Genomic DNA, 27917 nt, shown 5'->3' on the forward strand with positions numbered 1-27917 from the left:
TCTCCTCGCTCGCTCACCGCCCCTGGCGCTCGGATCCAGCCCCGAGCTCCGCCGAGCACAGCGGAGCAGGCAAGCCGCCCAGCTCTGGAAGCAGCCCGTCCGGCATCCTGTCCCGCGGCTTCTGCGCATTGTGCGCGGAGGCGTCGGTTTCCGCAGCTGTCCCTTCGGGGGCAGTACCCGGAGGCCACCCCGGCCTCGCGGGGAGCGGGGTCGCGGCAATCCGGCGCCGATCCCACGAGCGAGGGAGCCCGGCGCGAGAAGCCGAACCGCTCTCGGTGAGCGCACGGCCAGCCGCCCTTTCCAGTCCCTCCATACTTGCCCGGGATGGACAAGGAAGCGCAGAACTGCGGCATTGCCTGATCGCCCCCCCCCCGCTCGTGCCCTGCGGTTTCCACCTTTCTCTAAGGGGAGGAGGAGAGGGGCGCGCTCCCCGCTTCTAAGCCGGACTCTCATCCGGCCTGAGCGGAGCAGCGAGCGAGAAAAGGCGCCGCGCGAGCGAGGGAATGCGGCAGCCCGGCGGCGGCGGCGAGCTGATCAGGTGGGCAGGCAGCGGCTCCCGGGCGCGCGGCGAGGAAGGGGTTAAGCGGAGGGAGACACTCCGCCAAGGAGAATTCAGAGCAGGTGGTCTCCGTCTGGGAGGGCGGCCCGCGGCCAAAGGGATAGGCAGGCGCTGCCGCCGGTGCCGCCGTTTCGGGGCGCCAGGCAGTACAGGAGAGCTCATCGCCGAGAGAAAAACTTTCCCCGGATCTTTTTCTCCGCGCGAGGAGGAGGAAGACGCAGGCACTGCCCACCCCCGGCTGGCGAGAAGCTGCCGCTGCAGCAGCAGCAGTGGAGGGGGGGGGCTGATTCTCGCGGGGATCGCCGGCACCCTGCAGGAGCAGGAGGCGGAGGAGGCGGCAGCGCGGCGCGGGAGCGGAGAGATGCCCCTCGGGGTGTCTCCGCGGGGGAGTCCGGAGGCGCTTCTTCCCGCGCCGCCCCTCCGGCCTGAGCAAAAGTGAAGGAGGCGAGGCTCCTGCCGCAGCCCTCGGTCGGACTCGGCTTGGCGCCGGGGCTCCTCCGCCACAGGGAACGTGCCGCCCGCTCCTGCTGTGGAGAGCCGGGAAGTCTCTCTCTCTCTCCCCGTGCGCGCGTGTGTGTGGCGAGGCCGTGCTGCGTCGTGGAAAAAGAGAAGGCGGGCGGTTATTGCGAGCCCCAGCTCCGGATCTTGCCCGGGTATCTTTCTGTGTATGCACATTTGGAACACACACATCGGATCCCTCGGATCGACTCATCACCCCTCCTCCGCCGCGCGCGCGCGCGCAAAAACACCCCGACAGATCACGCCGCGAGCCGACGGCCGGGTCCTGGGAAGGCGCCCTGCCACAGGTAGCCGCGGCGGCCCCGCGCCTTCGCCGGCACGCTTGGAGGGAGAGCCGCGACGCGCGTCCACACCCGGAATCCCGCGTTTCCCCCCCAAAGGGTGCGGAAGCTTCTGGCTGAGGACCCCCGCCCCGCGCGCCCACTCCCGCCGCATCGTGCCCACCCCCCGTCCTCTTCCTCGCATCCCAGGATGAATCGTCCTCCTCGCGCGCTGGGGAAGCCTGCGGAGCAGGCGGCGGCGCAGGCGAGGAGCCGATCTGCTCCCGGGTGGGCTCTTCCGCAAGGAGGAGAGCGCGCCGCCGCGAGGGTTTCGCCTGACCAACGGCGCCCAAGTGCTCGCAGGAACGGGCGCAGCGCCTGCTGAATCGCCGAGGAGCTGAAAGGCCCGGAGGAAGTCCGGGGAACCGAACTGCAGGGCGGTCGGGACTTGCACCGGCACCCGGGAAAGGGGCGGCTCCCTCCGGCTACGACCCCGGGGATACTTTTCAAGCGACTCATTGGGTGCCCGTCGGGTTTTGGAGCGCCCTCTTTCCCAGGACAAGCGGGGAGGCTGGAGTTTGGGAGATAGCACGTGAAAAAGAAGACATTTCTCTCCATCGCCACCCCCCCCCCCACCTCGGGATCCTGTGAGAAATAAGACTTATGGCGCTTCTGGACTTCGGGATGAGAAGCGCCGGATCCTAAAAGGAGCTGTCGGGGCCTCTGTAAAGTAGCAGTTTGAAGCTGCACCCCCCCCTTCAGAAGCCTGATGCTGCTACTGCCTGTCGCTTGGCTCTGCTGTGAAGGGAATGCAGCTGTGCTCCAGGCACAGCTGGAGCCCCTCTGTGCCAGGAAAACACCCCCCTGGTAGTTGGATTGTGTGAAAGTCTGGATTTAGGGGGCGGAGAGGGGGCACCACCCTCTTTGGCCCATCTGCTGGCCCATCTGGGGAAACCTCTATAAGGATGCTGGCCGGATGGAGAGAGCTGTCTACAGGGATAAGTGCTACACTTTGTTGCCTCCTCTTCTTCTGGCTCCTGTATTCTCATCCACCCAAGGAAGGTACGTCCGTGCCCGTTTCATACACCACTTCGCCACTTCACCTTATGGCCTTTGCAGAGAGTGCAGGGAAGGAGCTTCCCTTATTCCGCCTTCAAGGCTATGCACAAATGGGAACCCTGCGATGAGGCTGGGCTAATCTAAATTGGGATCATTGCCGCTGTCTAAGGTCCTGAGGGTTATCCTGGGGTTGCTGGCGAGGAGAACATTTTAAAACAAATCTAAATGCCTGCCCATTTGGCCATGATCATCCCTCGTTTATTTAGGTTGGAAAGAGCAAGCAGAACCAGAAAGGCACATAGGGATTTGGACAGAAAGGCCTTTAAGGCACCCAAGACTCCTCGGATTTTATAAAAGCACCTGGTAAGCTTCAGGCCGGTTGGTATGTTGAAGCAGGGAAGATTAGGCCACCCCACCATTCCGCTCCCCCCCCCAAACAAACCAGCCCAAGTATGGGCATAGAAAACAAAGCAAGCAATTGGAAGCTAGCTGAAATGCTGTGCCATAGTGGCACCCAGGTTATCCAAGGGACACGGCCTGGGTTACCTTTTCACAGATGAGTTAGAGAGTCCTTTCAAATTAAAATCAGGGATCTAGACTCCAAGAACACATTTGGTCATTCTGCTAACCTCTCCTTTTATAAAAGGCTACAAAGGCAAGAATGAGGAACTATTGACCTCACTTCCAACCCATCCCAGGTCTTCCTTTCCTGGTCTCTGTGGTCATCTGAAGAATTTAAATTTCAAAGGCATAAGACACAACCTACACATTTCCTATGGTTTTTCCATACAGGAGGCAGCAGGGTTGAATAAAAGAGTAAACAGCAAATTTTAAGGCTTTACTTCTGTTCAATGTTGTGTGGGAAGAAGGCCCATTGAAAAATGAGGGCCTTCAACCCGAAATTTGTAAGCTCAGTCAAGCTACATGTGCAATAACAATCCTCCTGGAAGGAGATTTAAGCAGCAAGTTTCTCATATCTGTAAACTGCTTTGAGGTCTTTTTTGTTTTTGTTTTTACAATTGAGCAGTTTATAAATTTTATGAAATAATAAAATAAATATATAAGAAGGATTCAGAACCTGAAGAGCCAAAGACCAGGGCAGAAGAATGGTGGTTCTAGCCAGGAAAGAAACATTTGGACTTGACAAACACACACAAAAGGGAAACCTTCATGAAAATAGAGATCTGGAGGACTTCAGGAAGGCTGTTTAAATCATTATCTGAGGCTGCAACCTTTTATATCAGGGATGGGGAACCTGTGGCCCTCTAGTTGTTGGAATACCAACTCTCATTATCTCTGATATTTGGCCATGCAACAACTTTTGGAAGGCCCTGTGTTTCCCATCGCAGCTCTAGATGCACAAATCTGGGAGTAAGTCCCACTTGGGTCAGTAGACTTATTTCTGAAGAGCTGCGCATGGGCATGCACAATGGGCTGGATTCATTCTACTCAGTAGCCCTCCCAAGCAGAAGCTTCCTCTAGCACAATGTGACTTTCCACTCCTCCTTGTGGATGCCTCCTGTGACCCTCCCCAAATGGTTTGAGGCAGGAGAACCCCCAGAACAGGGAAAGGAGAAGGTAGATCATTCCACGAAGCAAGCAGAAATGTTTTCACTAATGGAGCCATCTGCCTAGGGCTACACTGAATTCCTCCTTGTGACTTCACATTCTCTCTGCATCAAACTCATTTTCTGTGCCCACCTTGTTTAATAGGGGCAGTTCATGGCTGCTGTGTTGCTCTTAGCACACTGGGTAATCTCCCACTGACCCTTTCTAGTGGGCTGAACAATTTTGCCTAGCAAACCTTTACTGGAAGGGCTCAGGTCTGTTGGCTGCTAGCTACTTTGAGCAGTACTGCTGTGGGTGAGAAGTGACATGACCACGTTTATTGCATGGAGTTTGAAGATTGATTTAATCTGATACTTGCAGTCCAGTTGGAGAAAGTTTTAAAATTTAGGCCGAGTAGCCCAAGTAGCAAGCCATGCAGGGGAGAGAAAGCACCTCAGTCTAAGGAAGAGGGTTTTTTTGCATTGTTGGTTTTGATTTAGACATTTGATTTAGACATTGGCTTATTTCTAGGATTCCATTTCACTTTCACGATTAAGTACTTCAACATGCCCAACATGCACTTAATTGTGATGCTTTTGGAGAGAGAAGATGAACAGAGAAAGGAGCTTGTTTTTGGAGTAAACACTAAGGTATAGGGATATGTGACCTTCAGGACATGCTATCTTAATATATCAACCCAGTTTCATTTATATTTGGCTGCTGAGATGCATCATGGAGCTTGATCAGGTGATGGGAAAAGCTTCTGCTTGAGCCCATAGGGAGCCAGTGCCAATTGCAGTAGATAATACTAGACTGGCAAATAGTCTGGTCTCCTTTAAGATCAGGTTCCAATCCTGTCACTAGCTTTCACTTGTGATGCTGAACACATCACTTTGCCACAACTGGGTCTCTTTCTGCAGCCTAAACACAGTGACCCTCAAACTTGTCATTCTTATCTTTCAGCAGAGCTTATTTTTTCTGGTCCTAAAACTCTTCAGTCACAGGTAGCTAATGTGGTACTACCCCTTACTTTAAGCAAAAGCTACCAGTGGGGAAAGGAAGGAGGTCTGCAATGAGTGAGGTCTCCTTGAAAGTCCCATAGTCCATTAAATTTGCAATTTTGGTCCTGAAAGAGATCATTTTCCAAAGGCAAGAGCCACCTAGGCCTGTGTGTGGTTGGGTTGTTAATGAGAAACTAGTTGCTATGATTTTCTGCACTCAAGAGAATGATATATCACCTCTTTGACTTCCCAGCCCACTTGATTTGGTATTTGTTTGCAGAAGAGTGCCCTGGAGACAGCTGGTTTCTAAAACTCTTTACAAGGCGCAAGCCCACAACTTTGGGAGAGGAAGACAAATGCTTTGTTCATTTGGCTGTCCTCCCCCCCCCCATGGGGAAAAGACCCACCCATGTCCACCATTAATAACTCTGTGGTTCAGTTTTGGTTCGCTCAGGGTCCCATTTTCAGATGATAGCTATAAGGGGAGTTCAGTTTTCCGAGTTGGCAGACATCTACCAGAAGAGGAACCCAATGTCTTTCTATTTTCTATTTTCATTTTGACTTACCACAGAAAATCCTAGCTATGTTTGTGTCTGAAACACTCCACGTAAAGCACCACTGAGTAATGAATAGGAATTACACAAGAAGTAGACTATTAGAAGCCGTTGGCAATTTGCATGGGTAGCTGATAACCAACGTTTCCTGGGTCCCCCCCTCCTGTGTGTGCAAGATCCACTGAGCCTTGTTAAGTAACTGATTTGTTGCCCTTGGTTTTCCCCAACTTCCTTTCCCCCAGTTTATGCTGTGTAACAAACAGCTCTGCAAGCCCAGAAGCTGCAGAAGAAATCCTGTGCTGATGTTTGCTCACCCAGAAACATAAAGAGCACTGTCAGCGTAAACGTGAGCTCCCAAGACAGGCCTCCTGCAAACCAGGATGTGAGGGGCACTTTGCAGATCCATGTGGATCCATAAATAATGTCACAATTAGCAACTGAAACCAAACATTTATGCAATAATTCAGTTGATGCAGTCTCAGCCAGTCGAGCAGGAGCTATGAGTTCAGTGCTGATCACCCGCATGCAAGAGGCAAGACACTGCCAAATTATCAGCTGCCTTGCCAGAACCCTAGGTGTGTTATAGGCCACAAGGCCAGTTGCTGCACAGCTTCTTTCACTGGACAGTTTGTAAAGCAGCTAAGGTGGAGATTGCTTGCAGTTCATTGCTATGCCTCCATGGCAAGGAAAACCGAGTGCTGGGATGTGTGAGTGTGTGTACATATCACACACAGCCCAAACAGACTTGCTTTTAGATGTGCTGCATAGCGAAAATTCTAAAAAGAATCTCATAAATCCAAAACTAGCTATGTGATTTTTGCCTGGAATTCAGCAATAAATAAAACAGATGGAAGCTGCATTGATCCATAAGAAAGATTCTGAAATCCACAGTTGGGCAATAGCTTAGGCGGACCGAGGAAAACATCACAAAGCAGAGCAACTGTTTTGAGTTCTTCAGAACTCTTCGTTGGCTGGATGTTAAGCAAAATGGGCGGAAGAGTAAAAGCATTAAGGAACTCAACTGGCTCAATGTTGTAGTTGTAAAGTCTGCATTTAGACTCAGTGGCAAGCTGAAGATTGTGGACTGTATTACACCCCATCTAAAACAGTATCGTAGCACTTTAAACAGGGATGGCTTCTCACAAAAATTCCTGAGAATTATTATTTTTTAAGTGTGCTGAGAGACCCCTATTCCTCTCACAGAGTTACTATTCGCAGAGTGGTTTTGCCAGCAGTCCCTTTCCCCAGGGAACTCTGGGAAATTATAGGTCTGTGAAGAGAACAAGGGGACTCCTAACAACTCTCAGCACCCTTAACAAACTGCAGTTCCCAGGATGCTTTGGGTGAAGCCATGGCTGTTTAAAGTGGAATGATACTGCTTTAAATGTATTGGGCCTTTCCTGCTAGGTCATGAGTGGGGAACTGGATCTGGCGGGTGGGCTAGATCCTTCCTTGCCCTACCCCATGACCCTTCTATGACCGGTGGGCAGGGCCACCCAACTGTCAGTCACCCGACCTCATTATTATGCCAGGTGTCAAGTTGAAAGGGCCTTGTCATTGATGGGCGTCAGAGGCACTGTCATTCAGTACCTCTTGACTGACGGGTGCTGAGAGATATATTTGTGAAGTCTTTGAGCGGTTTCAATACAAACCTCTTGCAAACAGGCTTCAAAGTACAGTCGTACATCGGAAGTCGAACAGAATCCGTTCCGGAAGTCCGTTCGACTTCCAAAATGTTTGACTTCCAAAACGCAGCTTCTGATTGGCTGCAGGAAGCTCCTGCAGAAGCTGCAGAAGCCCTGTTGGATGTTTGGCTTCCGAAAGAACGTTCGAAAAGCGGAACAACTTCTAGTTTTTTGGTCATTTGGGAGACAAAATGTTCGACCCCCAAGGCATTCGGGAGCAGAGGTATGACTGTAATGGCAGCCAGTCACGCATTTACCTTCCTTACACCTGATGTCACGTAAGATGACAGGCAAGTGGGCACTGTTTGGGGGAAATGGCTTTATGGGCCAAATTAGGACCCTTTCTGGGCCTCATTAGGCATGTGGACAGAAAGTGTCCCACTCCTGTTTTAGTCTAACCTTAATATACTGTGACAAAGAATCAACGGCTTTGGAAACAAAATCAGGAAGAGTGACAATGACTGCTCATTTCCCTCTAATACAGTCTTGTTCAATATGTGCCATGGTTGTGTTTTTCAGGGCTTTTGAAAGTTCGCAAGACCAGGAATGCCTCCATTGCAAAAGAGGTTTGCTCTCGTAAAATGAAATATATGCTGTGTAAATGCTTAACTCTGCTCCAGTTTCAGTCGAGAGAGACTAAAGTTTGTTAGTTTATTTCAGGAATTTATCCCCCACATTTCAGTAGATGTCTCAAAGCAACTCACGTACAATGTGTAACATGGAAAACGTGTATTGAAACATCAGAAAATGGAAACATCAGAACAATATTCATAGTGCAAAGGTCTCCTGAAATAAAACCATTTTAACCCAGCTTTTGAAATTTAAGCAGGGATGGTGCCTGCCTGATTTCTAATGGGAGGGAATTCCACAGATGGGAAATTTAGAAGAAGAAAAAAGCAGAAAGTTCCAGTAGAATTGTCGTACATGACAAACTACACAGGGATTTAATGTCGTTTCAGCATGGTGCGGCAATGTGTGAATTAAAGCTCCTGCTTAATGCCTTTTTGCTTTGAGCAAACCATACTTCATATGTTGTTCGAGCTTCTCTTTGATCAGCCAAATAGGTGGTGGGTGGAGAGATGCCAATAAAATCTCTGAGTCAAGTGTAGACCCAAAGCTAAAATTTGCTATTTTTGGCTTGCCATTTTACCCAAGGGAGATAATAAATATTTCATGCTTGCTTTAGATGAGTTGCATGAGGGTTTGTGAGTCCAGTTTAATGCCATACTCTGCAGATGTAGAGAGATATACACAAGTGCTAACTGTTGATTATGCTTACAAATAGGGGAAAAAAATATATCCAGAGATGGAGAAATGCAGCTTCCCCTTCCCCCAGAGCTAGCACAGAATAGGAAAACCATGAAGTGAAGAGATATTATTCCCCTCACCTCTATAAAGGATCAAGGCTTGCTTTTGTGGCCAATATGAGATCTGAACCAGGGCCTCGGAAACTCTTAACCTCTTTATCAAATCAGTACTAAACTAGTATTGAAACTCAGCAAAGCATCTTCCATAAAAAGAGCAGTTCTCCACTTTCAGTTCTCCACTTTCATTATAGATTAAGTAAAGGGTGGGCAGACTTTAGGTTTGTGGGATCTGATTTCTTTTTTAATAGACCCCGAAAGCTGTCCACCAATCAGAGCCAGGTGCAAAATACCAGGAAGGTGGAGCCAGCTACAAAAGGGTGGCTCAGGCAGTGGAGCCAGTGACCTATTGCCTCCCCATGAGCCATCCAATGGGATGATCCATGTGTAGAAGTCTGCATCTGAAACACTACAGATCAGGGACTCCTAACAACCTAATAGTGGGGAGTCTTTTTGTTCCTTCTATTATTAAACAGCTGGAAGCCAGAAAACCTTGATGTGCCTCAAAATGGCAAATAATCTAGTAGAGCCCATCACTTGAAGCCTATGTGGTGGGATGGAACCTGACTTCTACTTTCCTGGAGCATAGGTAAGGTTGGGCCTGCACGGTTGCATTGACGAGAGCCAATCCAGCAGTCCTGATGATGCAACCCTGTTGCCTTAAGCTCACCACCACCCCAGCCAGGTAGGCAGCAGTGACACCTGTTGCTACTGTTGTCCACTGCTGCTTTAGATGATCTGTTACTCTCTTGGTGGTCTCATGTGTGATGTGGCTGAGGGTTGGTGCATTAAGGCTCCTTTAGGACAAAGGGTTGCTATAGATCATTTTCAGATCCCTTTCAGCTCCACAATGCCATATCAATTCATGTGAAGATAAAGAAGGATGTAAAAATGAAATGCATTAGTAGAGCGATGTTGCTGAGACTCCGAGGTGACAAAGCATTCCATTGATATTAAGCAAATTGGGAGAAAAGAGCGTTCAGCAATTAGCGTACCCAGAAAACTAGGGAACCGGGTGTTAAAAAGCAACCATTTTTATTCCAAAAAGAATTAGCTTGGAATAAATTGTACCGTCTGTTTCTACTTTTGCAATCACTGACATGGATGATAATTGCCTTTCTACACTTTAGGGCATATTTCTGAGATCACAGAACATGGCAGCTATCCCTTAATGTGCTTTAATCACCTCTTTGCTCAGGCAGTTAAAGAAGTTGAAGCGTTTCCCCCTCTTTCTTCCTTCCAATCAATATTTTCCAGAGCGGTGCCTTTCCCCCTATTTTATTTCCATTTTGATTTGTCCCTCCTCTCTCATTGTCCCTCTTTCCTTCCTCCTCTCCCCCCTCCTTTTCTTGATTATAATACGTGCCAGGGACAAATTCATTACTTCATGGATGAAGAACCTCAGGCCCACATGCAGCTCTCCACACTTAGCTTCCTGGCCCCTGAGGTTCTTCCCAGGCCACATGCCCTCTTCCCAAACCACACCCCTTACCAGCCCTCCCATACACACTCCGTGAGTGTTTCTGCCAGGCAGAGCTCTTACCTTCCTTGCCTAGACGGATGGTGGATAGAGATGCATATGTGTCAAGAAACAGGACCACGGTGCAAAGGTAAAACTAGCATTTATTGATGCATCTACTTTTGCCTATCACCCTGCCCGCCACTGGCCCCCTGGAAGGCTGTCCAGAAGGCAATCTGGCCCTTAGGCTGTTGCCCCCCCCCCTGCACTGCTTGAAAGATAGCAGGTAGCAGGCTGGGGTGCCTAATCACAAGTAAACGTACTTTCCTGTAGGCATGCCTCCTTGTTGCTTCAAGCGACAGTCTTAAAAGGGGCTGCATTCCTTGCAATGGCTGCATAGATATTGCAGGACACATTGCTGGTAGCTGAAGCAGCTTGCCAAGTGGGGCAGGGCTGCAACAGTAGCCTCCTGGCAGCAGCATGGCTGGGAGGCAGGGTAAGACCAGGGCTGTCTGGATGAAGCGGTGTAGCCAACCCAGCGCTCCTGCTGGCAAGCCTATCTCATTCACAATGTTACAAACAGTACGCAAACTGAAACTCAGCCATCCTTCAAAATCCACACTTCTTCATATTTTGCCAGGCTGTTCTCCAGCCAAGAAAGGTGTACAAAAAAGAGTATGCATTAGAATAAAGTGTGGATAAAAATGCATATGTGAAAATAGCATACAAAAATTATAATGTCAGGAAAAAATGTGTGCACTGCAAGGCAAATTTACCTACATACGGTACATTAGAAATTTGCACTGAAATGCTGCTGCATTCTCATGAGGACTTGTTTTTAAAAGATTATTCAGAAACTGATGCAGGAATATGAGGAACTGCATGTGGAAAAACTGGAAACTGAAAAAAACAACAACCTGAAATTGACATATTTCCCCATCTCTATCAAGGGGACTATCCAGCATCTGTTTGAAAAGTTGCTTACAAGCAAACTTGTAAGACGTGATGGGTAGGTGCAGACTCCTTAAGACTTTGGGATGTCTACTGTGGGTCCATGACTGGCTGCGATACTTGGCCCATACCTACCCTGCAATCAGGAGTCTGTGTTTTGTTCATCACACTTTACATTCAGTTGGGCTGTGAGAAACACAACCGCTGTGTGAAACGGCTCCCTCAGCCACACTGGGTCATGGAAACATCCCAGTGTTAGTAACTTGTGGCACTTGGATATGCTGATGATAAGGAGTTATTTAAAGCAAAGTTACTATGAGTCTGTTCCCTGCTGATGTCAGTAGCACTGAACAAGCCAGGCAGGATCAGTCCCCAAGTCATCATAAGCAGGAAAAGGTATAACAGAGCATGCAGCAAGGTAAATCATACCCAGTGAATACAGTTCTAATAGAAACGTCTCAGCCGCTCACATCTACTTATTCAGATAACAAATAACTCTCTCTAGGAGAGAGAGAGAACAGGGAGCTGGAGATTGAATGTATATATTACAGTCCAAATAAATATGAAAAGGCTGTTGCATGTGCCGGTATAAATCCCGGTGATCGCATGCACTTCCATCACATGAATGCCACTGAAGAAGATGTGAGGAAATGAGAAAGTGGTGTTGCCCATCTAATAGGGAAACAGAGGGGCTTTTGAACTTATTCAAAGGGGCAGGTTTTAGATACAGATATGTGGAGATACATATCATAAGTATATTATATTCAAGGCTCAGGGAGAAAGTAAAAGGAATTCGGACGGACGGTAACACAAGAAGTAACAATAAGGGGCTTATGAGCCAGCAGGCCCAGTATTTGTAGATCTGCATTCTGTTTCCCTGCTCTGGATAACAGCTGATAGCGCAGCAAGCAGCAAGAAGAGTACATAGAGATTGAAGGAAACGGTTGGAACATGCTGTTATCAGGGTGGCCAGGCAGGCAGGTAGGAAGGCCAGCCTGCCGGCCTGCCCAGGTAGATAGGTGGCAAAGACAAAGTGGAATCCATAGGAGCAATCTCTTGCATGCTTGCTACACAAGCAGTGAGTCTGTGTGAGGCCAACCCATTTAAATGGGAAAAGGTGGATGTGAGGGTGTTTTGCTGGGCTTTGGGAAGCCCCGTGCTGGCTAGAGGTGGCTCTCCAGGTAAAACACTTGGGTGCATGGCTGGCAGTAGTCCCTGCTTTGAGATCCCAAGCGCTTTACAGCAGTTGTAAAGGAGGTAAAACCTTCTGTTGAATGTCTGGGTTCAGCTTCTCATCTGAATTTCACCCCCTGGACTGTTGGCTCGTCTTTTCAGCCTCGTATATAGTGTAAAAAAAAAAGTGTGATTCTTCCAAACTTCCAGATTCCATCCCCAAGGGGACTAGTGAGAGGAGGAATGGATTTAGCATGTTGAGAATCTAGTGCAACCACAAAGCTTAGCTATGCAAAATGGCTGAATTTGGTCCAGTGACTTGGGACATTGCTAGCTATCCTATGGAGATAGGCTGGGTTCCTCTCAGTGTCAGGGTAACCAGGTTGCTGGAACTGTACAGGCCTGGTGTAATTTTTTTAAAACAAACAAACCATTTTTTATTGGTTTCTAAAAATAATAATACAAGAACCACTTGTAAGCACTTATCCAGCAGTACATCTAATGGTGTTCATTCTATCCGTTGGCTCTAGACGTAAACTTACATATTCAACAATGAAACATAATGCTTAACATAACCTCTTCATTGAAAATATTGAGTGACTGGTATAACAAAGTCTTTGGTCATTAACATACTTAAAGAAAGGGATTCACATTTCTTGGAAGGTGTCTCTATTCTCGGCATGATTTTTATCCTTTTGGCTGATTGCCAAAACGGGAAGATGCAAAACCAGTAGAATCATTTTTGTTTTCAGTGGAAAAAAGTGTACACATATGCACAAAAGTGTTTCACGGGGAATGGTTGCATTTGAAATGTAGTGTGTGTGTGTGTGTGTGTGTGTGTGTGTGTGTGTGCATACTCAATTGGCGCTGAGTCATTTTAGGCTGCCTCTTTAACCCAAGAGGCCTGACTCCTCCTGCCCTGCTCTGGCAAACAGGCTGCATACTTCTCCGGTTCTGCTGGGATTAAGTCTGTCTCATTTCCCAATCTCTCACTGCAGGAAAGGAGCTGGAGGTGGGGACATGTGAAATCACAGCATTGGACAGAGATATGAGCCATCCCAAGAGGATGATCGCCAGGCAGACAGCGCGGTGTGCTTGTCGGAGGGGTCAAGTGGCTGGAACAACGAAAGCAAAACCTGCATGTGTGGATGGTAAGAGAGCAAGGTCTCCTCCTCCCTCAGTTGATTGTTCCAAATATCTGTGGATCAGGTCCAACAAGGAATAAGAACATCTTTAAACGTGGAAAGAAATGTTGAGGCTTTTTGGTGCTCTCCTACTGATATACATCACAGTCTCTGTGAACTCTCCAATGCTAGCAGGGACTGCTGTCTTTCCCCCCACTCTAAATCTATAGGTCTCTGCCAGGGGTGCTGAAACTAACCAGCTGAGGTTTTTCTAGTCAAAACTAAGATCCAATACAGTTATAAAAAGAATAAAGTTATTACATTCAGTTTTGGTGAGGAACCTCAAGCCTGGGGGGACAAATGTGGCCCCCAAGCCTCTCTCTCTGGCCTCAGGGACTCTTCCTAGGCCACAACCCCTCACCAGCCACATCTCCTACTGACCTTGCTTTGCAACCCCCTTGAGTGTTTTTGCCTGCCTCATGCTTCCCACTTTTGCCTTTGGCCCCACCCACAACTAGCCTGCTGCCTCAGGAAAGTTGCCCAGAAGGGAAAGTGGGTCTCAGGCTGGAAAAGGCTCCTCACTCATGGGTTTGGACTGATGTGCAGTGCCGCTCCATCTGCGTGCTTCAAGAGCCCCCTCTCACTCTGAGGAGATACATAAGCCCTCTTCTGATAAGCATGTTGTTGTAAAGCAGTTATCGGTGCTTAGCATTTCTAGGTGCCCGCCTGAAGAGGAAGCCCATCTCTTTAAAAGCTCTGCAACGAAAGAAGAGTGTGCAGCTTCTCTGCTTCTCATTCTGTTGCTCTGCTTGTTCACTGTTCCCTTCTTTTCCATCCACCACTAGAAGAGTTTGGATTTGCTATCCCGCTTTATCACTACCCTAAGGAGCCTCAAAGCGGCTAACATTCTCCTTTCCCTTCCTCCCCCACAACAAACACTCTGTCAGGTGAGTGGGGCTGAGAGACTTCAGAGACTAGCCCAAGGTCACCCAGCAGCTGCATGTGGAGGAGCAGAGATGCGAACACGGTTCACCAGATTATGAGTCTACCGCTCTTAACCACTACACCACACTGGCTAGGTAACCTCGTGGGCTTTGTGCTATAGCGGGTGGGATATCAGATTGTTTGAGCGGTTGCACTGCTTCTTCTTCTCTGCTGTGAGCATCTGAGGAGACAGAGGCAATCTCTGGGAGAAGGGCCAGTCACTATCTGTGTGGAGGCTTTACTGTGACTTAAAACACTGGACGACAAAAGTTCTGAAGGAGAGAGTAAGAGAGAGGGGAGCAGAGTTTATCCACACTTACCTTTTGCCCTGCCCTTTCCAGACAGAAGTCTGCACCTTAAGGCTCTGTGCTGAGCAAACATCAACTTGGATTGAAGTTTGCTCCGATTGAGCTTTAAAGAGTGGGTTTCCATGGGCAAAGCTCTGAAGCAGAAAGAAAAGGGGGGGTGCTTGGACACAGAGCTTTAAATTGCAGGCTGTGCCTAGAAACTAGAAAGAGCAGAGGAAAGGTAAATGTGGATAAGCTGAGAGAGAGAGAGAGAGAGAGAGAGAGAGAGAGAGAGAGAGAGAGAGAGAGAGAGAGAATGAGAATAGGACCTAGTGGGCAGGTCCTGAGAATACACTTGCTGTTGCTGATATCCATTAACTAGAGTGATCAGAAAAGCTTTAGCCTGTCTGGGGAGAAACAAGAAAACCTCAGGGGAAAATAGCCATGTGTTTTGGATTCTGAGACTGAGGGTAACCTGGTCTTGAGCTGCACGGAAATGGTTTGGCTCCACAAAATCATTACTTTCCCATTCTAGGAAGCTACTTGATCATATTTGGGGAGCTACTGTGTAAAAACAAGACAAAAATGCACTGGATTCTCTCTTGAACCTTAAGGCCTTAGAAGAAGCTTCCCTGAGGCTTTGGTGTGTGGGCATGTGTGACCTTGTGTTGTAATGTGCTGAGATTGTGCAACAGTGACATGCTACCTAGTGTTGCTATGCGTGTGTGGGAAGGTGTCCCCCGCCTGTGGGTGGGTGTTTGGTACGTGTGGCGAGTATGAGGCTATTCTGAGCTCACAGGTGGCCTGTTTTCTCACGTTCGGGGGTGTTATGACCACATCACAAAGCTTCATAGATTTGATCCACTCTCCCTTTTCCTTTTCCCCTTCCCTCTTCCTTTGCTTTCATTTCCACTCTGTTCCCCCCCTTTTCCTCTTCCAGTGCTCTGTTTCAAAGGGCCTTTCTCAATGATGAGCAAAATACCATATGTCTTAACAGTGCCACGTTATGCGTGCTTATATAGAAGTAAACCTCACTCTATTTAAGTAAGTAGTTAGTATGTGCAGGCATGCTAACCTGTTTTGTGGAATCCCACTCCCATGAAATGGAGGAGGTGATCTCGCTGGTGGGGAGAAAACAGACTCATTTGGGAGGGCAGTTGGTTAACTGCACCTTTGTCGTGGTGCAGTGTAGCACAATGGTTAGAGTGTTGGACTGCAACATGGGAGAGCAGCACTTGAATCCCCACTCAGCCATGAAGCTCATGTGTCATAATCTCTCAGCCGAATAGCAATGTGGTGAGGATAAAAATAGAGAGGGAACACCCCTTTGAGCTCTTTGGAGAAAAGGTGGAGTATAAATATTAAAATAAGTAAAGAATTGCACTATAAAATTGACATATGAAAAAGCCCAAATCTCACGTTTTATCCATGGTTCTTGTTAAACCTGTGCTTAATTTTTGTCCCTTTTTGCCTCTCTCTCTCTCCATACTTTCCTTCCTCCTTACTTCCCTGGCTACGTTCGGCAGCCCAGATCATTGTCAACAAACAGTGGTGCGGAATGGAGCCTTGCGATGACGGGGAGCAGTGCACTTTGTTAATAAACCGTTCAGGCTGGAGCTGCACTCGGCAACTGGGGCGAATAAAAACAGTTACGGTAAGCAAACTGCCCTGGGGGTCGCCAAGCAAAAACAACTTCCTCCTTTGGGGACTGAGCCATGGGAAGGGAAGGAAGGAAGGAGGGAGGAAGTTGCCGATAGCAGGGGCAGGATTTTTGCTAGATGGCATCTTGTGAAAAGAGAGAAGCAGCTTGTGAGCCAAGAAACTTCTTTTCGGCCCATGGCAGATCTGTACTGGCTGCAGCAACTGTGTTCTGCCTAGAGCAATTCTGTAGGTACCAGCTGTGCAGAAATACCACAAGGCGAGGTCTGTTCCTGTTCTTTGTATCCAGACCCTTTGGTGTAGCCATTTTCTGTCATTCTAAGATTGCATGGAGAATAGGGATGTAATCTGATTCTTGGTACCAAGGTATGGGGAAATCCTGCAAGCAAGACTACAGGCCAGTTAGAGCACGGGAAGGCAAACTAAGGCCCAGGGGCTGGATGTGGCCCAATCGCCTTCTCAATCTGGCCCGCAGATGGTCCAGGAATCAGTGTGTTTTTACATGAGTAGAATGTGTCCTTTTATTTAAAATGCATCTCTGGGTTATTTGTGGGGCATAGGAATTTGTTCTTCTTTACCCCCCAAAATATAGTCCCGCCCCCCCCACAAGGTCTGAGGGACAGTGGACTGGCCCCCTGCTGAAAACGTTTGCTGACCCCTGAGTTAGAGGCTTGGCCAGCTCATAGCAAATTTCACCAGCATTCCTGGTAGGGAATACCGTATTTTTCGCTCTATAGGACGCACCCGACCATAGGACGCACCTAGTTTTAGAGGGGGAGAACAAGGGGGAAAAAATCTCCCCCTGTCTGCTCAGTGCCCCTTCAGCGAAGCGGCAGGAGAAACGGAGCCCCTTCTATTTCTCCTCCCGCTTCGCTGAAGGAGTGCTGCGCAGCTCTCTCTCTGCTGAAGCCAGGAGAGTCTTGCTCTCCCGGCTTCAGCAAAAGGAACCAGAAGCCTTTGGAGCACAGTGCGAGGTCCCACTGCGCTCCAAAGGCTTCAGGCGGCTATCCCTGAAGCCTGGAGAGCGAGAGGGGTCGGTACGCACCAACCCCTCTTGCTTTCCAGGCTTCAGCAAAAGCAACGTGTAGCTCCCTCTGCGCTTTGGAGGCTTCACATTGCTATCACTGAAGCCAAGGAGCCTGCATTCGCTCCATAGGAAACACACACATTTCCCCTTAATTTTTGGAGGGGGGAAAGTGCATCCTATAGAGCAAAAAATACGGTAAATAGTGGAGGGGATATCAGACTGGCCTGCCCCAACATCTCCTTTCCTTCCCACGTTGTCTGAAGGAAGATTACATATGCGTTTGGCTGAAGATGCTCAGAAGGGTTCTGTGTTCCAGAACCATGCCCAGCCAGGGTTCCCAGCCACAAGGAGGGTTTCTAAGCACATCCTGGCATATAGATGAAGAATCTCCATCCATCTTGTCTTGGGTGTGGCTGGCTGGGATGGGATGTCAGAGGGGAGGCTGGAGTGCATTCATTCCCACCTGCATTCTTTGAACTAATTCAAAAATAGGATGTGGCTTACCATCTAGATTTTTGAGAATATTAGCCTTCAAAACACCATATCCAGAGGGCTCTTTTAGAGCGAGGGGGTCACTATATGCGCCATCACAGTGGAGCAAGGGAGGAAATGCTGGGAAGCAGAGGATGCCTGAAGCGACGCTCAGCTTTGGCAGAATATGCAGTGCCGTTTCTTCCCGTTTATCCTGTGAGCACAGGGAGGCATCGCCTGCCCTTCTGCCTGTGGGGAATCAGCCTAGCTAATAGAGTTGGTACATGGTCCACGCACGAGGGCTTTGCCAGCTATTAATATAACTCACTTGCAGGGACCCACATCAAGCAATTTGTTTTGTTGAGTTCACCGCAGGCGCAGGAGGGATCGTGCTCTCTGAGGGCCTTTTAAAATGACTGCTGCCTAGACAGGTAGAGATGGATTTGGGTGGATCTTAAACAAAGCTCTCGGCGGTGCAGAGAGGGAGTAATAAGGCCTGCAAAACAAAGGAGCTCCATTTTTTCCTCCATGCAAGTTGACAGCAGAATAGTAAGAGTCCTGGATTACTGCCTTGGCTTTGTGCTGGGTGTGCTGCAGTGTGGCTTCAGCAAAAATGAATGTGCATCATAGTTAAAGCTGGTTCTTCTTTATTCCTAAGGGAAACTCCAGCCACTCTCCCTCTGTTCAGTTTGCCAGGCTTCAGCCTGAAGACCACGCCCATGCTTTAGAGTGCTTTAAGGCACCTCCCACGCCGTTGCTTTCCTGGTCTCTCTCATTAATCTCCTTCTCCGCCTGATGGTCTAACAGGTGGGGGAAGAAGATGAAAGAAGGAGAGGGCTGTGAGTGCAACTGCTGCATGCCTCCTTCCACCTGTCTGTGTTCTATGGTGGCTGTTCCGCGTATTGCCCATGTTCAGACTGCGAGTGCTGTTCTGTATGTAGCTGCAGTGGGACCAGTCATACACAAGAGGGAAAGAATAAGCAGATTCAGGGGAATAGCAGAGTTCGCAGATGTGCAAAAAACATGGGAGGGGGGGCCTTAAGTGGGAAGGGCATTTCCCCCACCCCAAAAACCTAATGAAGACTAAGCATGCTAAGGTTGTGGAAGAATGACTGACCATTAGCAGGGGGGTGAAGGGAGAGACAGCTAATGGTAAACCACGTGGGGTGGGAGAGGAAAAAGAATGGAGTATGAGGAGGAGGCCATGACTGAAATGCGGAAAAGATTATTCTGCACAGCAATATCCTGTTGTAGGTCCCACCGGGGTGGGTGTTAGGATTTTGTGTTGCCATTGCTTCAAGATGCATAGGGTGGCATCCATGTCTTGCTCTCCTCCCACATTTTATCTTCACAACAACCTTGCAAAGGTAAGACCTAATGAGAGGGACTAGCCCAAGGTCACCCATGAAATTTGGCAACCTCTGTAGATCAGGAATGGCAGGCTTGTTTGTTTGTTTTGTAAAATTTATAAACCACTTGATTGTAAAAAAAACCTCAAAGCGGTTTACAGAAAAGATAAAACAATAAAAAACTTTAAAAACTTGCAGCCTTAATTTAGAGCAGACAGTTAAAGCAAGAATAGAATAGACTCAAATTAAAAACTCACACAAACTTTCTAAACATCTGGGTAGATTTGTCTAAATAAGAATGTCTTCAGCAGGCACCAAGAAGAAGTCAGGGATGGATGGTTATCTTAACTGAGTTGCACAAATGTCGATGCAGAACACCTTCTACTTCTTATTTCAGTTCATGGCAATTCAGAGCATGTCACTTCTATATCAGAATGACACAGGAAGTGGTACCTTCCCCCCCATAGGGATTCAGTGCTGATGGGGAACAATGACATGGTCAAGCCCAGGGTTGCTGCCCTTCAGAAATCTGGGGAAGTGGAAGTGTGGTGATGCTGGAGAACCACTCCTTCATACAACCATATTCACAAAGGTGGCTTAAAGCGTAAAAAACAGTTTTCCTGGAACATCTGAAGCCACCCTGTTAAGTACAGGAGAGCATGTGGATTGTAATTTGGGTTGTTCACCCTTTTCTAGTAGTTTTGGGGAACAGGCACATCAGAACAGCATAGCAGTGCTTTTTGCTGATGTTGGGTAGTGGAGAAACGATGTTTCACATTGAAAACCTGTTTTCCCCCTGCTACCATTCTACAGCTGAGGATTAGCTTTGGCCTGCCAAGAAACTTGTGATGCCTCCAGTTCCACTTTCCTACGTTTGGGGCCTTTGCAGCCATGGCTGGCCTATTTCATGCTCTCCCGGCCTCTCTGGAGCTGGCTTTTGAGCAGAGCTGCTTGGCTGTGGTCCACCACCTGACGTGGGAAGGGACGTAGGGTCAAGAGTGCACCCAGGAAGAAGAGGGGTGTGTGCCAGTTTATTTCTTATTCAAAAGGCATCGGAGCCAAACTGCTCCTTTAGCAGCACCCTCCCAGATGATCACACGGATCCAGGAGCAGCTGGCAGGCTACTGGATGTGCGAGGCCCAGCAGCCCGTGCTGCAGTCAGCTCAGTAAGTGAATAACAATGAATGGGGAGCTGGAGGTTGCTTCAGAAGCGCACTGGGATATTTTATTAATGCCAGAGGCTTTGAGGTTTAGAGGGAGGTGAGCGATGCTCCCCACAGAAAAGCGGAGATGGGCATTGCCAGGCCAAGCCTGTTTGCCTCCCACGTACGTTTTGCTCTGGGCATCAGTTGGGCTGCCAAGACCAGCTGCCAGGAGGGCTCCTGCACCTGTAAATAATGGTGCTGAAGAAATTGCACCAGATGCAGATTCCCCCACCGGCCTCCCCTGGCCATGTTTCATATCTGCTGAAATTCTTCCTTCCCCCAGGGCAGAAGTTAGGCATCATACTTGATCCAGGGCTGTCACGGAAAATGGCAGCCCCACCTCAAGTTCCCACACCCATATTTTGTGCATTTCCCTGTTCCATGCTGCCACACACAGTGGGAGGATGGGTGGAGGAATATATAGTTATGGTTATGAGGAGAAAGTTGTCCAGGAAATTCAACAGTTATATTTAATTTTAAAAGAGAAAACTTGTTTTAAAAAAAGGAGATTAAACAGGAGGAGGTTGAATTAGAGAGTCAAGAGGGTCAAATCCCTTCAGGGAGTTATTTAAAACCACAACAATAGAAGCTCAGTTAGAATGTATACCACAGAACATGAGAGTGACTAATAAGTCCAACAGAATGCCAGCAGAATTAATGAGCAGAGTCAAGGAAGCTTTAAAAGACAAGAAGGCTTCTTTTAAAAAGTGGGTCTTGCCCAATGAGAATAAAAGAAACTCTCTGGAAAAAAACAAATTTAAGTTGACAATAAGGCAAGCAAGCAAAAAAAAAGTATCAGAGCACCATATTGTTAAAAACAATATGTCAATTCTTAAAACGTCTTTAAACGCATCAGAAACGTGAAACTAGCCAGGAGGCAGTCAGGCCGTTAAGAGGACAAAGATGTGAAAGGAATTACTGGAGGAGGATGAAACTGAATGCATTCTTTGTGTTGGTCTTCATGGGAAGATGTTGGACAGACACCTAAACACACTTTTTCTGGGCAGGAAAGAGGAAGCGACAAGAGATTAAGTCCTTCCGCTGATTCACATTATTTTTTAAACAAAATCAACAACACAGTATTGACAGCATCCACCAGAGAGTTCTGAAATAATTCAAATGTGAAATAATTGTTATTTATATAATAATTGTTATTTATATAATACCATCTATGTACATGTCACTTCACCAAGAACAGGTTTTGAAAAGCCCCTGCTTCCAACGGGCTTCAAATCTAGAAAGGGACATACGGAGACAGCAGAGGAAATGGGTAAAGAAAGCACTATATTGAAAAACAGGCATGTAGGCAAGGAGGAATATTTGATTATTTTAATTGCATATACTTAGGCTGTGCACAGACAATGTGGTTTGTTATAGGTACTGGTGACTGTAGCTCTGTGAGGGGTAAATCACATTTCTCCCCCCCCCCTCTCTCTCTCTCTGTGTGTGTGTGTGTGTGTCTTTATATATATATTTGCTGGGGAAAGTGTATCAAAAGGCAATGAAAATGATTAACAGATTGGAGCACATTTCCTACAAAGAAATGGCAATGTGTTTCGGTGTTTTGTTTGGTTTTTAGGATGAAGAAAGGCAACGGGGTGTAAGAGGTAAAAAGGTAAAGGACCCCTGGATGTTTAAGTCCAGTCGAATTCGACTATGGGGTGCAATGCTCATCTCCACTTTCAGGCTGAGGAAGCTGGTGTCTGGGGACAGCAGAGGCTCACAAAATTATGTGTGAAGCAGAAAAAGTGGAGAGAGTTTCTTATTTATTGAACATAACAGAAGAACTCAGGGTTACCCAATTGAACTGATTGGTGGCCGATTCAGACAAAAAGAATGCACTTCCTTCATACAACACTTAACATAGAATGGCTCCCATTACTGATGGCTTTAGTGCAATCCTAACCCTGATTGCACTGATGTGGCTTTGTTGCCATGTCTGCAGACTTGCTCAGCTTGTCAGCCAGGATGGAAGGTAGGGGTGCAGGCAAATCACTACCCTAGGCTGGAGCTGGCAAAATCACTGGGCCCATATCAGCCCCAATGATGTTACACGATGGAAGCAGGGCCAGCTTAGGACCCAACAAATCAGCCTTGCCCCTCCCCGTCCCCAAAGCTTGTTTTCTTATCTCCATAATGTTCAGACACATGCACCCACTTTGCAATATCATTGTGCTATATATTCCTCCACCCATCCTCCCACTGTGTGTTGCATTTGATTGCACTGTGTTCAGTCTTCCCAGTCAGTCTGATATGTCCAGTGTCACCTCCCCTGCAGTCCTTTCTATGACTAAGGTTCCTCAGGGTTGAGGAGGGAGCTAAAGACAGTTTTGACTGCCTTAGGTCACATGACATCTACGCCATCTATTTAAAGTACTATCACACCTTGGTTTTCAAACAGCTTAGTTCTCAAATGTTTTGGCTCCCATACGCCGCAAACCTGGAAGTGACTGTTCTGTTTGCGAACTATTTTTGGAAGCCGAATGTCTGAAGGGGCTTCTGATTGGCTGCTGGAGCTTACTGCAGCCAATCAGAAGCTGTGATTTGGTTTCCGAATGTTTTGGAAGTCGAATAGACTTCTGGGACAGATTCCGTTAGACTTCTAAGGTACAACTGCAATCCACTTTAAGAGTCATGGCTTCCCCCAAATGATCCTGGGAACTGTAGCTTGTTAAGGGTGCTGAAAGGCCCCAGGAGACCTTAATAAGCTACAGTTTCCAGAAATCTCTGGGAGAAGCCACAACTCTTAAGTGATATAAGTGTGTTTTAAAAGCATGGTGTGGATATAACCTTATTCAAAACCCTGCCAGGTTCTCAGCAGCAGGGAAGAAGGGAGATTGGAAAAGCACTCTTGTCTTCCGTCCTTTTGCCTGACTTTTTAAAACAACTTCCCTCCCATTAGAAATATGGGGGTGGTTTTGCAGGTGAGGCTGAGAAGACTATGGATCTTTCGGAACATACCTTTTGCCAGTCCTCTCTGCCAGACCCTTCAACTGATGTTGAAGCTGGTATGTCAATAGGGCCAGTGTCCTGGATGTTTCTACATTGGTAGGGAGAGAGAATCTGACATCTGAGCTCCCTTTCTGACACAGAGCTCTTTTATTGCGGAAGGAGATCTGATGCATTCCCCTTAGGATGCCCTCCTATGGGACATAGGATTGCAGTGTGTTCTAAGGCTTTGTCATATTTACAAATGTTATGACTTGTATGTACATTTGCATCGATTCCACGTACAGAAAGTTTAAACCACCCAATATTTCAACCTTTTCCTCCTTTGGCTACCTCTCTTGATTTCTTTCTCTATCAAGATCTCTCCCAGAGCTTGCTCAGAGTTGTATGTTTACTCCCCAGCACCAAATTATTTTATAGACCCTAAAGTTTCCACACACAGTGATTCAGTGGAAGAGTTTATTCCTCTTACGTTTTCTAGGTTAGTGTTAAAGTGCCCTCTTTAACGCATAGAGGAACATCACTCCCAATATCCCCCTCCTCATTTTTTTTTCTGCATCCTGGGATATCTGATCTTCCTTTGTCCCACTGGGTTTCTGAAACATCCACCCTCTTTATGTTCCCATTTAGCATCAAGCCCTCCACTTCCCCCATCTTGCCCTGGAAGCCTCCAGCTAGCATTGTTTCATAAACAGAACATTATGTCCCTCTCCATACATCATTTTCATGTGCAATTTTCACCCACAACTCTTTGGTCTCGCTGGCTGTCATTTCTTCCTGTATGCCCTTTGCCAGGATCTATCCTCTCCCTTACTTCCATGACCTGAAATATTGACACCATTACCCTCAAGGGACAAGTAACATCTGAACCAGATGGTCCCCCAGCTCCTGGCAGCTTTCTTTCAGATATCGTTCTAGAAGATGCTCTGCAGCCTTTTGGATATGAAAACACCAGCAGTCTGGTTCCATTGCTGTTCAGGCGGAACCTGCCTCTCTTGTGCAGGCGCAGTCTCTACCCAGAAGTTCCCTAGTGCCTAACAAATCTAAACCTTTCCTCCCAATGCCACTGCCTCATCCATGCATTGAGACCCCGCATGTAATTCTCCGGCTGTTAAGGGGAGATAAATCCACCTTGGGCTTTCGGGACAGGGGATGATGGAGGAGGGGTGTGTGAGGAGTGGAGAGACTCATCCATATTTATCAAACACAATCGCAGATTTGGCAAATCCCGTCCCGATCGCCCCGGCTCTTATTTTGCATTATTAAATATTCATGCAAGCTGGTTGACAATGTGGGGTTTGCACATTTTTGCCACTGAATCATTTATGTACAAATCAGGGGAAACACAGAACCCTGCAAAAAAAGGGAAAAAAGATGACTCATTGGAAAAGGTTCCGAAAAGGGCAGCCCCGATGATCAAGGGGATCTCTCCTATGAAGAAAGGTTGCAGCATTTGGGACTTTTTAGCTTGGAGAAAAGTCGAGCAAGAGGCAACATGAAGAAGAAGAAGAAGAAGAGTTTGGATTTGATATCCCGCCTTTCACTCCCTTTAAGGAGTCTCAAAGCGGCTAACATTCTCCTTTCCCTTCCTCCCCCACAACAAACACTCTGTGAGGTGAGTGGGGCTGAGAGACTTCACAGAAGTGTGACTGGCCCAAGGTCACCCAGCAGCTGCATGTGGAGGAGCGGAGACGCGAACCCGGTTCCCCAGATTAGAGACTACCGCTCTTAACCACTACACCACACTGGCTCTCACCAGTGAATGAAGCTCGTAAAATTATGCATGGCGCTGAGTAGCTGGGTAGAGGAACGTTTCCTCCCTCATGACACTAGGACTTGTGGACATCAAATGAAGCTGCATGGTGGAAGATTTGTGACAGATATACTCTCTCCTGCAGGAGGCAATGGTGACCACCAACGTATATGGCTTTAAAAGAGGGCTGGACAAATTCATGGACGAGGGGTCTGTCAAAGGTTACTACCCATGATGGCTGTGCTGGGCCTGCACAATTTGAAGCAGCAATGCTTCTGAATACTAGTTGATGGGAACCATAGGAGGGGAGACTGCTGCCTTGTCCATCTTATAGGTTTGCCACAGACATCCGAGGAGCCACTGTAAGAACAGGATGCTGGAGTAGAGGGACCACTGGCCTGAGCCAGCAGGCTATTTTTATGTTCTTACTTTACAGTGTAATCCACCCGGTTGTGGCCTTTTGCAAGAAAGTTTGTAAGCAGGGACAGTGCACCTCCTGAACCTTCCATATTGGGAGCCATGCACAGCCTCCACTCTGTAACTTGCGTTCACTTTCCTTCTATAGAAACTAACATTTTATGAGGCAGCACTTTGAAAAGCTCACAGAACAGAGAATGAGGGCAGCATTTCTACTTCATCCTGGAACCGTCCCCATAATGGGGAATTGAGGTTTCTCTTAGGGCAGGTCTGTTAGAAATGTTAATGCCCATACCAAAAAAATCAATCGGGTTTCTACTGAACTCTGCAAAAATTTTGAATAAGTGACTCCTACTTTTCTTTCTTTCCTGTGGAAGAATTCATACTAATCTGGTCCTCTGGGGAAAACGCTTGCTCCCTCCTCCTTTTCCACAGCTCCCAAACTCTTGCATATCATTCTCCAACCCAAAGGAAAAAGCTGAGGGTGAGATTAAGGAGGAAAATCCGGAGCGAATGTGCTTAAAGCTGTTATGATCTGCCACCTGCGAGTGTGGCACATGTCAGTGGGACTTAACAGGATAAAGGCAAGCTGATTAGGCGCAGGTCGGTGTGTGGGCCACCTTCCATTGCACCTTCGTACACAGCTGAACGTCCAGAATTCACAAGGGGCTGGGAAAGATAGGAATTCCTTAGCTGGTTTTGTCTGTGCTCTTGAGCCGAGGCTCACTTATTATTATTAATAATAATAATAATAATAATAATAATAATAATAATAATATTTATTATTTATACCCTGCCCATCTGGCTGGGCTTCCCAGCCACTTTGAGTGGCTTCCAACAAAGTATTAAAATACAGTAATCTGTTAAACATTAAAAGCTTCCCTAAAGAGGGCTGCCTTCAGATGTCTTCTAAAAGTCTGGTAGTTGTTGTTCTCTTTGACATCTGGTGGGAGGGCGTTCCACAGGGAGGGCGCCACTACCAAGAAGGCCCTCTGCCTGGTTCCCTGTAACTTGGCTTCTCGCAGTGAGGGAACCGCCAGAAGGCCCTCAGCGCTGGACCTCAGTGTCCGGGTAGAACAATAGGGGTGGAGGCACTCCTTCAGATATACTGGACACAAAGTGTCCGTCAAACCTCTGTCACATCTCAGTGCACCCATTCATGTGTTCCATGGTCATGTTTGAATGTCACTTGTGTTACATGTCTGGGCTCATAAAGCTGAACATCCAAAGAGCCTATTGGTGTCGGGCTGTTTGTAGTGAACAGGAGGAGGGAGCTGGCCCCATAGAACAAGAATGGGACCTAGCTACATGTTACATCAGGGGTGAGGTACCTGTTTCAAACGGAGAGCTGTGTTCTCTTCTAGGTAGCCTTCCGAGGACCACATGTCAGCAGTGTGCACAACAAATGGATAGGAGGCTAGTTTGTACACGTACACTCACACAGCCCTTGGTATTTTCCATTCAGACTAGCAAAAGGTCTCAGCAGAATTCAAGGCCACAGCAGTCCAGCCAGGCAAAAACAGTGTGTGAAGCAGGATCAGTGAGGAGAGGTCTAAGTGCCACAGGACTCTGCATTTGGCCCTTGGGCCTGAGGTGCCCCACCCCCATGCTATGCTAATGATGAACTTGGCAAGCAAGTTGTGGCCTTAAAAAAATTAAATACAAGACCTGAGGGCAGGGGAGAGGGCATTGTGACACCTGTACCGCAGCACACAGCCAATTTCATCATTGATGTAATGTAACATTGTGCCCTTTTTAATTTTAAATTTAGTCAAGTTTGAGGTGCAGTGTCAATCAAATGGTACATCAAAATTAAACCTTTGAGGTGGAACATCATGCCATAGGAAGAGTTGTACTACTGAATATTTGCATTCAAAGGCACATACTTTGATTTTGTTTTGCGAAACACTTGGTTTGGCTTTTGTTCAGTGGAGGGTATCAGTGTTCCCCTTGAGCTCCCAGGAGCTCCCAGTTGGCTCATGGAGCTGCCTGGCTGAGGTAGAATGATCTGAAAAACTGGGAATGCAAAAAGAAAATACAATAGGTTGATTGAGAGCATTATCTATGCTGACTGCAACTTCTACAAAGTAATGCTGCGACTTCTGATATCTCCTAGACTTGTTCACATGTTACACTGGACACAGGTACAAGCTGTCTTTAGTACACATGTACAAGGTTTTGTGTGAAAGCCTGTTTTCTGAGGCAAACTATAACTCCAAGAGATTATACAATAAAATATACCCAATCCCTTTATGGCTTCTTCTTCTCTAGGTCTCCTGACAGCCATGGTGACCTGTCCATGAGAGCAGCTTCTCTACTTCCTGCACACTGATGCAGCAGTTCAGCGATCAAATCATCTTGGGGGAAAGGGAGCGGCCAGCTTCTTCAACATGGGTTCATCCCCATGAATTGGGGCCCATGCCAACTGTATTTCCTCTTGTGCCTGAACATGGAACACAAAGGCTACCAACAGAGTATATTGGGGTTGTACCTGTGAGATTTCCTCCACTTTTTTTCTTTCCCTTTCTTCCCCATAGCAAATATAACTATTTCTGGCTTA

At 47.5% G+C, this 27917-nt stretch overlaps 1 protein-coding gene across 2 annotated transcripts; it reads left to right on the top strand.

Moving 5' to 3' along the window:
* Positions 1-27917, top strand: LOC309373326 (chemokine-like protein TAFA-5). Of its 2 annotated transcripts, XM_081917442.1 has the most exons (6): positions 1-2400; positions 2664-2760; positions 7705-7751; positions 13131-13283; positions 16054-16181; positions 27629-27917. In XM_081917442.1, exons 1-6 carry the CDS (start codon positions 2304-2306, stop codon positions 27635-27637), a joined length of 531 nt encoding a protein of 176 aa, XP_081773568.1. In that variant the 5' UTR covers positions 1-2303; the 3' UTR covers positions 27638-27917. The 2 variants fall into 2 exon arrangements, with proteins under 2 accessions (XP_081773568.1, XP_081773567.1); XM_081917441.1 differs by lacking the exons at positions 2664-2760; positions 7705-7751 and having other exon boundaries at positions 18-2400.

Source organism: Podarcis melisellensis (genome assembly GCF_964234715.1).
Source record: "Podarcis melisellensis genome assembly, chromosome: 6".
NCBI lineage: Eukaryota > Metazoa > Chordata > Lepidosauria > Squamata > Lacertidae > Podarcis > Podarcis melisellensis.